This window comes from Oxyura jamaicensis, chromosome 1 (assembly GCF_011077185.1).
Source record: "Oxyura jamaicensis isolate SHBP4307 breed ruddy duck chromosome 1, BPBGC_Ojam_1.0, whole genome shotgun sequence".
NCBI classification, from domain to species: Eukaryota; Metazoa; Chordata; class Aves; order Anseriformes; family Anatidae; genus Oxyura; species Oxyura jamaicensis.
This window is the reverse complement of record NC_048893.1, coordinates 193,803,203-193,815,543: the sequence shown is the minus strand read 5'-3', so window position 1 is coordinate 193,815,543 and position 12,341 is coordinate 193,803,203. Positions and strand designations below refer to the sequence as shown.

General features: G+C 43.5%; 1 protein-coding gene across 1 annotated transcript; it reads right to left on the bottom strand.

Moving 5' to 3' along the window:
• Positions 1-1,840: 1,840 nt before the first annotated feature.
• LOC118168364 (high affinity choline transporter 1-like) lies at positions 1,841-11,376 on the bottom strand. The gene is made up of 8 exons (XM_035328706.1): positions 10,286-11,376; positions 9,118-9,231; positions 7,266-7,421; positions 6,618-6,766; positions 5,965-6,108; positions 4,822-4,975; positions 3,819-4,036; positions 1,841-2,487 (listed from the first exon to the last, which is right to left on the bottom strand). The coding sequence occupies exons 1-8, from the start codon at positions 10,461-10,463 to the stop codon at positions 1,966-1,968; spliced, it is 1,635 nt and encodes a 544-aa protein (XP_035184597.1). The 5' UTR covers positions 10,464-11,376; the 3' UTR covers positions 1,841-1,965.
• Positions 11,377-12,341: the final 965 nt, after the last annotated feature.

Sequence of the window (12,341 nt, the reverse complement as noted above, 5' to 3'; positions counted from 1 at the left end):
TGCTCTCCATGGAGGGCAGAGTGATCAAGGCCATATCTAGAGCCCAGGGCTGTCAATCCTTGTCCCAAGGCACCTTGCCTTGGCACAGTTCAGAGTAGCACATGGTCCTCACTGAGTTTGCTGCAGGAGTGCACGGTGGCAGCAGCATCACTTCTCACTGTGTGCATGCACAGCATGTGCTGGACACCACTCACCAAGCAGCATGTTGCTTTCATCCCCTGCAGCTCGGCAGGCTGTCTGTTGCTCTGGTATTGTGGATATGCTGTTATGTGTCTTGTGGATATGCTGTTATGTGTCATCCCTCCAGTGCCAGGTATTTCCACACACAGCAGCTCCCACTGCTGCTTTGTGGTGAGGGGCTGCCCAGTTCCTGCTGGCCGTGGTGGGAGGGTTGCGACTGATCCCTGGTGAGCCACTGTACTTGAAATGACAGACGTGTGAGCCATCACTGCAGGATCTTCCTGAATCTTTATTTCAGTTCCTATCTTAACAACCCATGCCTGAGGGATGTTTTCAGTCCATTAGACTTCAGGCAAGTGACCAAACCCAATAGTTAGCTGGGCCATATTTTTTTCTGACCCATTAAAAATTTATACAAACATGATACCAGGGGCTTTTCTGTAAAGACCTGATGTCTTGAATCTGTTGGGATCACACCCTAAAGATTTCATATCCTTGAGGGCAGGCCCAGTGCCTCTTCCCAGCACTGTTCTGTCATCACAGTCCTCTGAGGTCCTGTACATCCATTTGTGGAGGTATCTCACAGCACCCCCTTATTCAGCTTGGGTAACACCTCTGCATGTGTGGTTTAACCGGGTGTGTTAGGGGACTCACTTGCTCATGAGTCTCTCAGGCACCTCCAGTTTTCCAGCTGGTTGAGTTTTTGTGAATAGTGGCTATGTAACACCTTTTTAAAATCCAGTAATTAAAAGGCTTCTGCTTTGTCCTCCAGTAACTGAAGGGGGCCTACAGGAAAGTTGGGGAGGGACATTTTATCAGACAAGGGGGAATGGCTTTAAACTACAAGAGGGAAGATTTAGAATAGATATACATAAGAAATTCTTTACTCAGAGGGTGGTGAGGCCCTGGCACAGGTTGCCCAGAGAAGCTGTGGATGCCCTATCCCTGGAGGTGTTCAAGGCCAGACTGGATGGGGCTTTGGGCAACCTGGTCTGGTGGGAGGTGTCCCTGCCCATGGCATGGGGGTGGAACTGGGTGGGCTTTAAGGTCCTTTCCAACCCAAACCATTTTGTGATTCTGTGATCTTGCTCCTCTGCTCCGCCAGAGCAGGTCCTGGTCAGGGGGGATGTCCTCTCAGCTACATGACAGCAGATTGCCTACGTGACCTGAGACCACAGCTGGGGAGAAGAATATGCAAAAGATACTGTGATATCAGGGAAAGCTTTCTAAAGCATACAAAGAATAGTGTAGAACTGATATTGCTGATTGACTGCTGGGGTGATTGCATGGCATTCAGTAATCTGTGTTTTATATCTAATGCCCTCCCCAGGGAAGTTTACACTAAAACTCTAGCTGTTTCAATGGGAACAGGTTTACTCACTTTTTTTTTTTTTTTTTTTTTTTTTTTTTTTTTTCCCCTTTAAATCAAGAATGCCTAATCTATTAAACATCAACGTGTCTCCTTTGTGGCAAGAAAAGTATGTGACTTGAGAATGTCATAAATGTTGGAGCCTTGCCTTTGGGTGGGGAATCAGGGACACCCTGGAGCAGCCACTGCTTGGGCCCGTGGTGCCCCGTGGTCACCACCACACGATCATGCTGCACCACCACGCACCTTTAATCACGTCAGACTTTGAGCTCACTCATTCTCCTTGCATGAATGGATTGCATCTTTATTACTCTGCGAGGACTTTAAATAATTCATTGCTGGAGAAAGCAAAGGGAAGAGCAGCACCAGATGCTAATTGCTGAGTGCAGTGTGTCCTTTCAAACGAGGCCCCACAATTAATCCTGATTCTCTTGCAGTGCGACTGTTTGAGTACCTGTCCATTTGTCCACCCGGCGGAGGGGGACGACGGAGCGGGTTTCCCCCAGCACATTGCAGACATCCCATCTGCGGGGAAGGAGGTTTCTCTGAAACAAAACCACAGCCACATATGAAACAGCAACAATTGTCCCCAGGGTGAGAAGCACGGTGAATGTTTTATAGGGGAAGAGCTGCGTGTAGGTCCCGTTCATGAGGGTGCAGCCTGGGTAGTGGATGACAGGGGGGATTTTCAGGGCAGGCTCCCCTGCCAGCAGCCTCAGGAGGAGCCCAATGAAGAAGCCAGCAGCCGAGCCGTAGGTGTTGGTGCTGGGAACGAAGAGGGCACAGCACAGCTGGGGGAAGAGCAGGGCATACACCAGCTCCCCGCTGAGGAACCAGAGGTCGTAGACAGAGCTGGAGTAAAAAGCCAGACCAGCAGCCCCAGCCCCAAACACCAGCATGGAGATCCTCATGGCCCATAAGATCTCCCCTTCTGTAGCCTGTAAAACAGGAGATTGTAACATTACAACAGCATTGCCCTGCCCCAGGCTGGTTCCCACCAAGCCCTTGCTGCTTCCATGTGGCACCACCAATGGCCACCCTGTTTCTCCTGCTCTGAACATGGCTGCAACAGCACTGGAGCTGCCCTCTGTAATTCTAAGGGTTTTGGTTTTATGCTCTTTCCATAAATATCCTAGTCCATATTTTTACCACTCATTTTATGAAGAGCAAAACACACTGCATTGGATGTTTGTATCCCTGCTGAGTATGTGACACCAAGCTGTGTGGTGTGGTCAACATGCAGGTGGGAAGGGATGCCAACCAGAGGGACCTGGGTAGGCCTGAGAGGTGGGGCTGTGCGAACCTCATGAGGTTCAACAAGGCCAAGTGAAAGGTCCTGCACCTGGGCTGGGGCAATCCCAAGCACAAACACAGGCTGGGCAGAGAATGGATTGAGAGCAGCTCTGAAGAGAGGGACCTGGGGGTGTTGGTGGATGAGAAGCTTAACATGAGCCAGCAGTGTGTGCCTGCAGCCCAGACAGCCAACAGTGTCCTGGGCTGCACCAAAAGCAGCATGGGCTGCACCAAATCAGTGTGGCCAGCAGGGAGAGGGAGGGGATTGTCTCCCTCTGCTCTGCTCTCCTGAGACCCCACCTGGAGCCTTGCGTTCAGCTCTGAGGCCCCCAGCACAAGAAGGACGTGGAAGTATTAGAGGGGGTCCAGAGAAGGACCATGAGCATGATCAGAGGGCTGGAGCACCTCTCCTGTGAAGACAGGCTGGGGGAGCTGGGGTTGTTCAGCCTGGAGAAGAGAAGGCTCTGGGAAGACCTTACAGCAGCCTGCCAGTACCTAAAGGGGGCTACAGAAAAGCTGGGGAGGGACTCTTTGTCAGGGGGTGCAGAGTTAGGACAGAAGGAAAAGTCTTTAAACTAAAAGAAGGGAGATTTAGATTAGATATTCATAAGAAATTCTTGACTGTGAGGGTGGTGAGGCCCTGGCACAGGCTGCCCAGAGAAGCTGTGGATGCCCCATCCCTGGAGGTGTTCAAGGCCAGGCTGGATGGGGCTTTGGGCAACCTGGTGTGGTGGGAGGTGTCCCTGCCCATGGCATGGGGGTGGAACTGGGTGGGTTTGAGGTCTCTCCCAAACCAAACCATTCAGTGATTCTGTGATTCTATGAATACACCAGGCCTGCATTTCATGGCTCCAGAAATTCAGCAGCTGAAGTACAGACACCTCTAATGACAGACAATGCAGAGTGCATTTGAATCTGTCCTGAAACTAAAGCATCTAACCTGACACCAAAGCTGCTGAATGCTGTAACCAAATACCTGTTTCCTCAGGATTTTTCTGTAGATATTGTGAGCGAACATGGAGCTGGCAGAGAGAAGTGCTGAATCTGCAGAAGACATTGCAGCAGCTGCGATGGCTCCTAAGCCAGCAATGGAGACGTATGCTGGGCAGAGATAGTGTAAAACAAACGGCAGTACCATAGCAGATTCTCCTCTCTCATGTGGACTTGGAAGACCATAGCTTGTCTGGTTCCAGTCTTTGAGATAGAAGAAGCAAAAGTCACAGCAAAACCTTCACTGATATTTCAGCTCTATAGAAATACAGAAATAGCTGAAAAATTTATAGAAATGTCTATAGATATACATGGATGTCTATAGAACAAGCTTGTGTGTTTCCATGAATGGGATCTTTAAAGATCAGACTTCTAGACCTCACTCATCAGAGGTCTCTCAGAGGATAAGGGAATTTTCCTCTGATGACAAATTTGGAAATTCAAGTGGTTTCTGTAAGTGTCTGGTGATCTGGCTGCTCTTTAACCCTTGCTTACAGCCAATACAGGATTGAACTCCTGGGCAGGGTCTGTAGGTTTATGGGACTGAACATCTGGATTCCTCCAGGCAGGTTTTCTCCTGAACATGAAAAACAATCTGTAGTAATACTATGGGGTCTTACATGCAGAAGACATTAACAGAAGACATTAACAGAAGCAAGCATAACTTTTCTTGGAAAAGAGGATTATGCAATGCTTTACAGGTTCTACCTTCCTCTTTCCTCAACACAAGGTGCATGAAAAATCATTTCACCATAAAGATTGAAACAGGTTTTGGGGCTGTTGTAAGGTAAGTAATCATGCATTGAACCTCAAAGGGCTCCACATTTCTGGTACAAGCTTCTAGCTTGGCAGCCACATCTCCCATAGGGGGTCTTTAGGGCAAATGGTTCGAGGTAATTGGAATCCTAAATCAGGACTTATTTGGGTTCTGTTTAATCATCTTTGACAAAAACACAGTAGTTATTCAGAGACAAACAGTTGAGTTATACCTGTTGATGCTGCAACTGCACCAATGAGCACGGAGGGGATGGCCATGAAAAAGCATCCCAGTCCAGAGAGGTAGGAGATGAACCTGGCCTGGCCTGGCGAGGCAGCTGAGAGCACTCTTTGGAAATAGGTTTGCCATGGGATGCTCCCAAGCACCTGAAACATCCAGATGTTAGCAACAGTTCCCACTGGATTCCTGACTGCCGTAGGGTGTCATACATCCTTTCTTTCCTGTGATTAAAACCTCATTTCAAATGCATAACCCTTGCCCAGCTTTAGCTATTGAGGCTGAATCCTTCTCATTGAGGGTGTCATTTTTCTTTGTTTTAATTGCAATGGATGTGAAATTTTGATCAAAACAGATTAAAGCTTTAGCAGATTGAGAAAGCTGAGAAATGGGTTGTTTGACATGGTGAAAGAGAATCAGAGGAACGACAACACAAGTTTTTCAGGAATGCAGATTTTATAAAAATCTTCCCAAAGTTAGCTAGAGAATAATCTTAAGATAAATTATTTTTTTAAAAAAACACCATTTTCACTTGCTTGGCAGATTAATTTCATCAGATAAAATCTGAAGATTCTTTCCTCACCAAACAAACTCAAACTTCTATGTGTCTCTATTACCACCCTAATGAGATTGTAACAACCCACTGCAGTCTTGGCTATACTGATAGCTCAAAAGCTGAGCTGTGCAGTGGAGCCAGTGGCACCATGCTTGCTGATGACCTGCAGTAGTCCCATTTTAACAGATTTTTCTCAAATAGAGTGAATTTTACATAATTACGTTAAAAGCATATGACTGAGGCTGCAATACCTACCTCTCAAAAGGTACAAAGTGCCTCATTTAGTGCCAGGAATAGAATTAGTTGCCTGGATGGTCTTACTCCAGAGTAAAACATTGCATTCCTTCACATGGGTGCAGGATGGAGTGTCCCTACCCCTTCTTTCCTACCCAGAGCTGAGCCCTGGATCTCTCCAGTCCATTCAGTGTGCTGCAAAGTGGCTGGGGAAAGGTTTTACACCTCATCCTGCCCTTGCCAACTGTGCATTGTAGCACTACCTGCTGGAAGAACCCATAAGCTTTCCATGCAGATACTCCTGCACATTTCATTCTCCCAACCACCTGTACAAGAAACATTCCATACCAGGTAGAAGAAGTCATCCAGCCACCTTCCAAGATACAGTTTTTCTATTTTTCCAATCCAAGGGTCTTGGTAATATTTATGAGTTGCAGTGTAATAAATACTTTCTGTTGCAGAGTTCACCATGGCAAAGGGGATACAGACCCACTAGGGAAGAAATGGAAATAGTTAACCATTTCTCCAAGATCCTTGTTCTAGGGAAATTTATTCAGACGTTGAAATCAAGTTAGATGTAGAATATAAAACATTGCATAGAAAAAATATAAAAGATTAAACCCAGACTCAGAGACTTCTTTTTCCTCCTTCCTTACCCTAAATTTACATGTTCCTTGTTCATGGCATCATCAAGAATATGAGCCACTAATTCAGGTCAATTGGTGCCTTCAGTAGACAGGTCTCTCTCCTTTCCAGCCAAGATTATTCTGGACAGTTGCTCACCTTACGTGTGAGTAACTTGTCACCAGGAAAGACCAATAGCTTGTGTGAACACTGTCCAAAATGCCTAAGGACTGTAAGACCTTTCAAGAGACCAGAAGAGGATCTGTAGGGCAAGGAACAGGACTGATGGAATTATTTTTGGCCTGAGACATACTGAAAAGAGCAGGATTTTGTCACTTGGTTAGGAAACTGGTAACAAAGAAATGGACAGGACTTGCCAGGCTGAGGGTAATGAAAACCAACTGGATGACATCTGTGTATGCAACAGAGTAGAGGCCTCCCAGTAGAGTGTAGAGTATGACAGTGGATGCTGAGAGGATGATAGCCAAAGAACCTCCAATGTCCAAGATAACCCTCATTGTTGCTCCTGCAGAAGAAGATAGTGGTCAAGTATTTTAACACAGATTTCATACATGCAGAATACATAATAAATAAAGCCACATTATTCCCTTGATGCCAGCACACCATGCTGGCCGAGGAGCACATGGTCTAGCAGAGAGTGTGTAGAGCAAGGACCAGGGGAGCCCATGTTCCCTTTCTGCTCCTGCATCTACCATGCTTCATAGCCTTAGCCAAGTCAGTCTGACTTACTGCATCTTCTCTCCCACGGGCAAGATGAAGGTACTAAATTGTATTGCCAGAACTCTCTGTTATAATATCATGCACAGATATGACACTACCACCACTTGTTCTAATTCTAAAAACATATTTTCCAGAAATTAGAAATTATTTGGTTCCTCTCAGAAAAGGAGACATGAAGCACAACTTCCCACAACTTTGTCCAACTCAATTACCTCACGTGTATTACACTTTGCTATTTGTGCCATATGCCCTTTAACAAATGTAACAGTGAAGCAGTTATTTACCCAGGGATGCCAGGATAGCTGCAAACCAGAACATCTCTCCTAGCAGTGGAGGAATGAAGAGTAAGCTTCCCATCACATTCCCATATGCTTCCTGGAGGGGATCCATCACTGTCATGTAGCTCTTGGATCTCATTGGATTTACAAAAAAGAAACCACCTGTGAGAAGTGATGACATTTTAATAGAATTTTGTATGTGTTATATGGCAGGAAAAATGTAAGAATACTGTAGCATATAGTATAGCGTAGTACAGTATAGTATAGTATAGGGTGTATTTCAGACCATTATAGTGAGTTTGAAATTTGTACATACTGGGTTACAGGCAACAATGCAGCCAACCAAGTCCCAGGGCCTCAATTCATTTGCTTAAATGGGGGATTTCATCCATCTGAGAGGTTCCAGGTTATCAGGGACATCTGCTTGCAGCTGGCAGATATGATCCTCCACTTTTGGCAGACCTGTATGTTTCTGGAATGGATACTGTAGGCCAGATAGGATCCCCTAGGGCATCCCAAATAGCATAAAATACCTATGATTCAGCAACCGAAATCTGGTCTTAAATGCCTGCATAAAACTTAGCTGAAATCTAGTTCCACTGAGTGTATGGAGGATATCTGCATTGATTCTAACAGGAACTCATGCATTAGCTCAGAGGACACCTGCATGTAGTCTCCTCTTCATCTCCAAAGACACACAGTCTTCTGAAATGCTTCTGAAATGCTGGAAAATGTCAGTTGGCAGAAAGAGGTATTGAAAATGCCTATTTGGCTAAAAATAGGCAAACTTCTGTCCTTGACCATGTGATGCAACATGTTGATATATGTTGCTTTTCTGGTTACGTTTTCACTTCGGTGGCTTCATTGTCTCTTCCCAGAATTATGTTGTTTTAATCTGTGCACAGAGCTGAGTTTCACCCACCTTCATCTAAATATTAGTCTTCAGTCACGCAGCTGTCTCATTAAAAGCAAAGAATACGTATTGTGCCTAACCCTGAAGCCAACAGGACTGCTTGTCTGGGCACTACTGACCTGAGTAAAGATTGCAGGATCAGACCTGCACTCCTCAATTTCATTAGTAAGAATTACTCACATAAGAAATGCTGGCACTATATTTCCAAGCCTGATTCATATTCACGTCAGTTGCACTCTTTTCTCTGACTTGAGAAAAAAAGTTATTGTTCTTTCTGAAAGCCCTGTGCAAGGTCTACACAGGTCTCCTCGTTTTCATCTTCCCATGTCCCTAGAGAGTTATGGTATAACTTCCAGTCTGGACTGGAAGAAACCTTGGTCTCAGCAAGACAGCTGAACATCGGCATGAGCCCCGTAATTCCTGGAGTTACAACAGATATAGGATATTGCAAATGTAGCTGGCCCAGGAGGCTGTGGGTCACAGTTTCAACAACAGCTGTTAGGTGAGACACAGCTGGATGCATGGCACGTTCATAGTGAGATGAGACTGTTCAGTGGGGAAATCAGAATGGTATCGCTTCGTCACACGGAAGTTTCAAAGAAAATATGTACATGACCCTGATACTCTCAGCAGTCTCTGACTAACAGGCTGTGGTGAAAAAGTGCTATCCACAAAGCCACATGCTCCCAAAGTTCTCAAATGAGATTTTCATCCCATAAATTGTTTTAAACAGACAAAGCTCTATGCTAGCTCCAAGCTACCTTGATTTCTTATATTACAGTTCAGAAGACAGAATTATAAATGCTTATTTTTGATCTATCAGAAACTGAGGGAACAAAATCACCTTCAAAATGTACTCTAGACTCTGTTACACAATTTAATACACTCGTGATTTTTTTTTTTTTTTTAAGATTTTGTGTCCTGATTGCTGTGTGAATTATTTACCAATGACAAGGGACAAGGCAAATCCCAGGGGTGCCTGGACCCAGAGCAGTCCTTTTGAAGGCAGGTAGACAATTTCAGCTGTGCCGTTGATATATGCTCCTCCAACCCAGGTGGCTGTAAACAGGAAAGATGCAGAGGTAAGTCTTATGGTGTGCATCCTCATCTAGTCCTTTAGAACAGTGAGGGCTTGTGAATGTTTTTCTCATACAAGAATTTAATCCCACTCCTCTTTTCTTTCATAAGCCTTATAGTGAGATGTACTGCTGAATGAGGGTAACAATGTTAGAATATTACCCTACATAATTCCCCAGTATTAAAATTAATATCTACGTGTGCATGGAAAAGCTCAGTGTCTAGACATTTAGAGGCAATTTGAATATACTTATTTTGCATTTCATTTTTCTCAGTGGAATGCTTTTGCTAGACAAAATAAAATTGCTTTTGTTATTCTGCTGTGACTGATAGACCGTCCCTCATTAGTATTGCTTACACAGGCTGACAAAATAGACATTAGGAAAACAAATGTAAGAAGACATTGCAGTCAGAATAGCAAACCTACAGCACAGGCTTAAATGTCTTAGCCAGACAAATATCTCTTGGACAGTCTTTGCCAAAAAAAAAAAAAAAAAAAAAAAAAAAAAAAAAAAAAGTCAGGAAAGAAAACTTCAGATAATGCCAGGCAGCAAGGAGAGAAAAGGGAAGAAAAGATCAGTGGTCAGCAAGGAAACTTATCTTTATATTTCCCAGTAGGTGAAACCCCAGTGCTCAACACCAGGAACAATTTATTCCACACAAAACGATATTGTTACAGTTGTAAATGCTGGATAACAGAAACTGGTTCGAGATTAAGACCACACTCCTCCATAATGAAAACTCACATTCTTCAGGCACTCCTAAATTAAACTCTTTAACTCTTAACTAAACTCTTAAATTAAGCTCTTTAATTTAAAAGAATCTACATAAACATTAGGTTCTGCTTAGTGTGAAGAGGTTTAGAAGAATCCATCCCAAAATGATTCATGAAACCATACTCCTTTAAAGCCACACTCAAGTAAAATCTGCCCTGACATTAAAGGAGGTAGCCTGCTTTGAAAGGAAGAAGTCCCCAAGATCTGTGTAATGCATGTGTTTTAAGAAGAAATTTAAAAAGTCCTTTAAGAAAACTTACCAGTTGCAGTAAACAACCCAATGCAAACATTTATATTCCTGCCTCCAACGAGGGCCATTTCAGTTGGGTTTCTGTTCTGCTGATCCTTTTTGCTTTTCCATGAAGCCCAGATTCCCGTAGCCAATGTGAAGGTAAAAAACACACTCAAAGATACCAATCCTGGTATATTTAGAACCATTTTCAGTTGCTTAATTTAGGTCATTGAGATGGATAGTGGACAGATGACAATATTATTTGATAGAGTTCACAATCAGAAAAAAAATAAATAGCGCTGCCTCGTAAAGAAACTGCTAAGTATTAGTTCACTGTACTTTGCAAGAAATTATGCAGTATGAAACAGTGCTATACAGCCCAAAATCTTGAGAACAGGGTGCAGAGTCTCTGTCTGGTAGGACTACTGGCAATTCAGTCTTTCCCCTTCTTCAGGACATACCCAGTTCTTACAGGGAGAAAGGAACAAGACAGTAGGAATTGGTGCTGCTGAGAGGCAGTGAGCACTGATGTGAGGGGTAATGCTAGCTCGGCTTAAATGGGGGAAGTGTTATATTTTGTCTGATGTGCAATGGTATGAAAATAATCTGTATTTCTCTAAGTTCTAGGTACAAGGCTAGCACAGCAGATAGAGCTAAGAATTTGTCTGAAGTTAACTGAACTAAATCCACAGTAATAACCAAAATAAAGCTAGGGAGCAGGGAAAGAAGATTTAGCACTGATCCACCAAAGGAGCTGTGTTCTGATGTTTGAAGGCAGCACATCATTGTTTCACTGCTGAAAACAGGCGGCAGAGCATGGTGCTGATAGACAGTACAAGAAAGCAGCAGGAAAGATGCAGGGTTTTCCCTGCCTCCTTTCTGAAGCTCCCTTTAAATGGACAAAATACTGAGAAAAAACTTTTATATATGTTAAGGAATTAAGTCGGTTATGCTTTTATTATACAGTTGTTGTGTATACAGTTTTGGTTGCCCTGTGGATGAGTTTAATCTGTCCAGATGTGGTTCTAAAAAAATGACTGCATGTAAAACCAGCCCTGTTTAGGGCACTTGCTTGGCTTCCATCCATCCATGGAGTGGGTAGCTCCTTTCAACGGGGAAATCAAGGATTTATTCTCCACAGATGGGCTTTGAGAAGGAGTTTGAAAGCCCAAATGTTTAGGAAGGCTTTCTGTATTGTGCCATCTCCTACAGACATCCAGGAGCAGCTCGTCTTGGAAGTGACAGTGGCAGAGCTAAATTGCCATGAAAATAAATATTCCTTTATATTAATAATCAATTTTTACTGAGTGGTGGGTTTTAACTCTGACCTAATTATTTATGTACAAAAAGGGACACTTCAGTTTAAAAGCACATTTTCTGGGAGATAGTTGGAAGCATTCTCTTTCACCTTAACTGTAGCTGCTGAAAAGTGGTAGAAACTGCAGCTGTGGGTGGCAATGGAAACATTGGTTTCTATGAGCTGTCTTCTTTGCTCAAAGTGGATTTTAACCTTTTTTTTTTTTCATAAAAAATAAATAAATCATATTTTAAAACCCTATCTGCAGTCATAAACACCTGGAAGGAAATAACTAGCATGGCATTCTTCATGTCCAGGTCTACCAATATTGAATTTCTTCTTTGACATCTGCAGAAAAAATCTAGACTGATTCCACTTTTTCTTGGGGAAGAAAATAATAATAAAAAAAGTAGCAGGCATGGAAATCTGAAAGGAAACTTCTTTTAAAGACCTAGAGGGGTGTAGGGCAAATGTGGTAGGACAAAACACAATCAAAATAGCCAAAACTACACAGTGGGATGGAGGAGACTAGAGAAAAATTGTGCATAAGGTAATTCTCCTGAAGCTGGTGTGGTTTTGCTGATGTATAGTGCCCACCAGAAGGACTGTGCAAGCATCAGATCGTATTAAGACCGATTCCTCACTGAGTCTGTCATTGTGCCCTTTTGCCACTAGGTGACTCTCAGCTATTGCGTCTATTTAAAAAAAATGAAATAAATTTAAAAAAAAAAAAAAAAAAAGACAAAAACCCAATTATTGAAGGATGTGGGAGGTGGGGTTCACCTCC

Excerpts from the sequence above, each read along its gene's own strand:
- LOC118168364 (XM_035328706.1), bottom strand. The coding sequence starts at position 10,463 with ATGGTTCTAAATATACCAGGATTGGTATCTTTGAGTGTGTTTTTTACC. Across the intron at positions 6,767-7,265 it reads AGCTATCCTGGCATCCCTGG|GAGCAACAATGAGGGTTATC; the intron begins GTAAATAACTGC and ends CTTCTTCTGCAG. Across the intron at positions 2,488-3,818 it reads GAAAAATCCTGAGGAAACAG|GCTACAGAAGGGGAGATCTT; the intron begins GTATTTGGTTAC and ends CCTGTTTTACAG.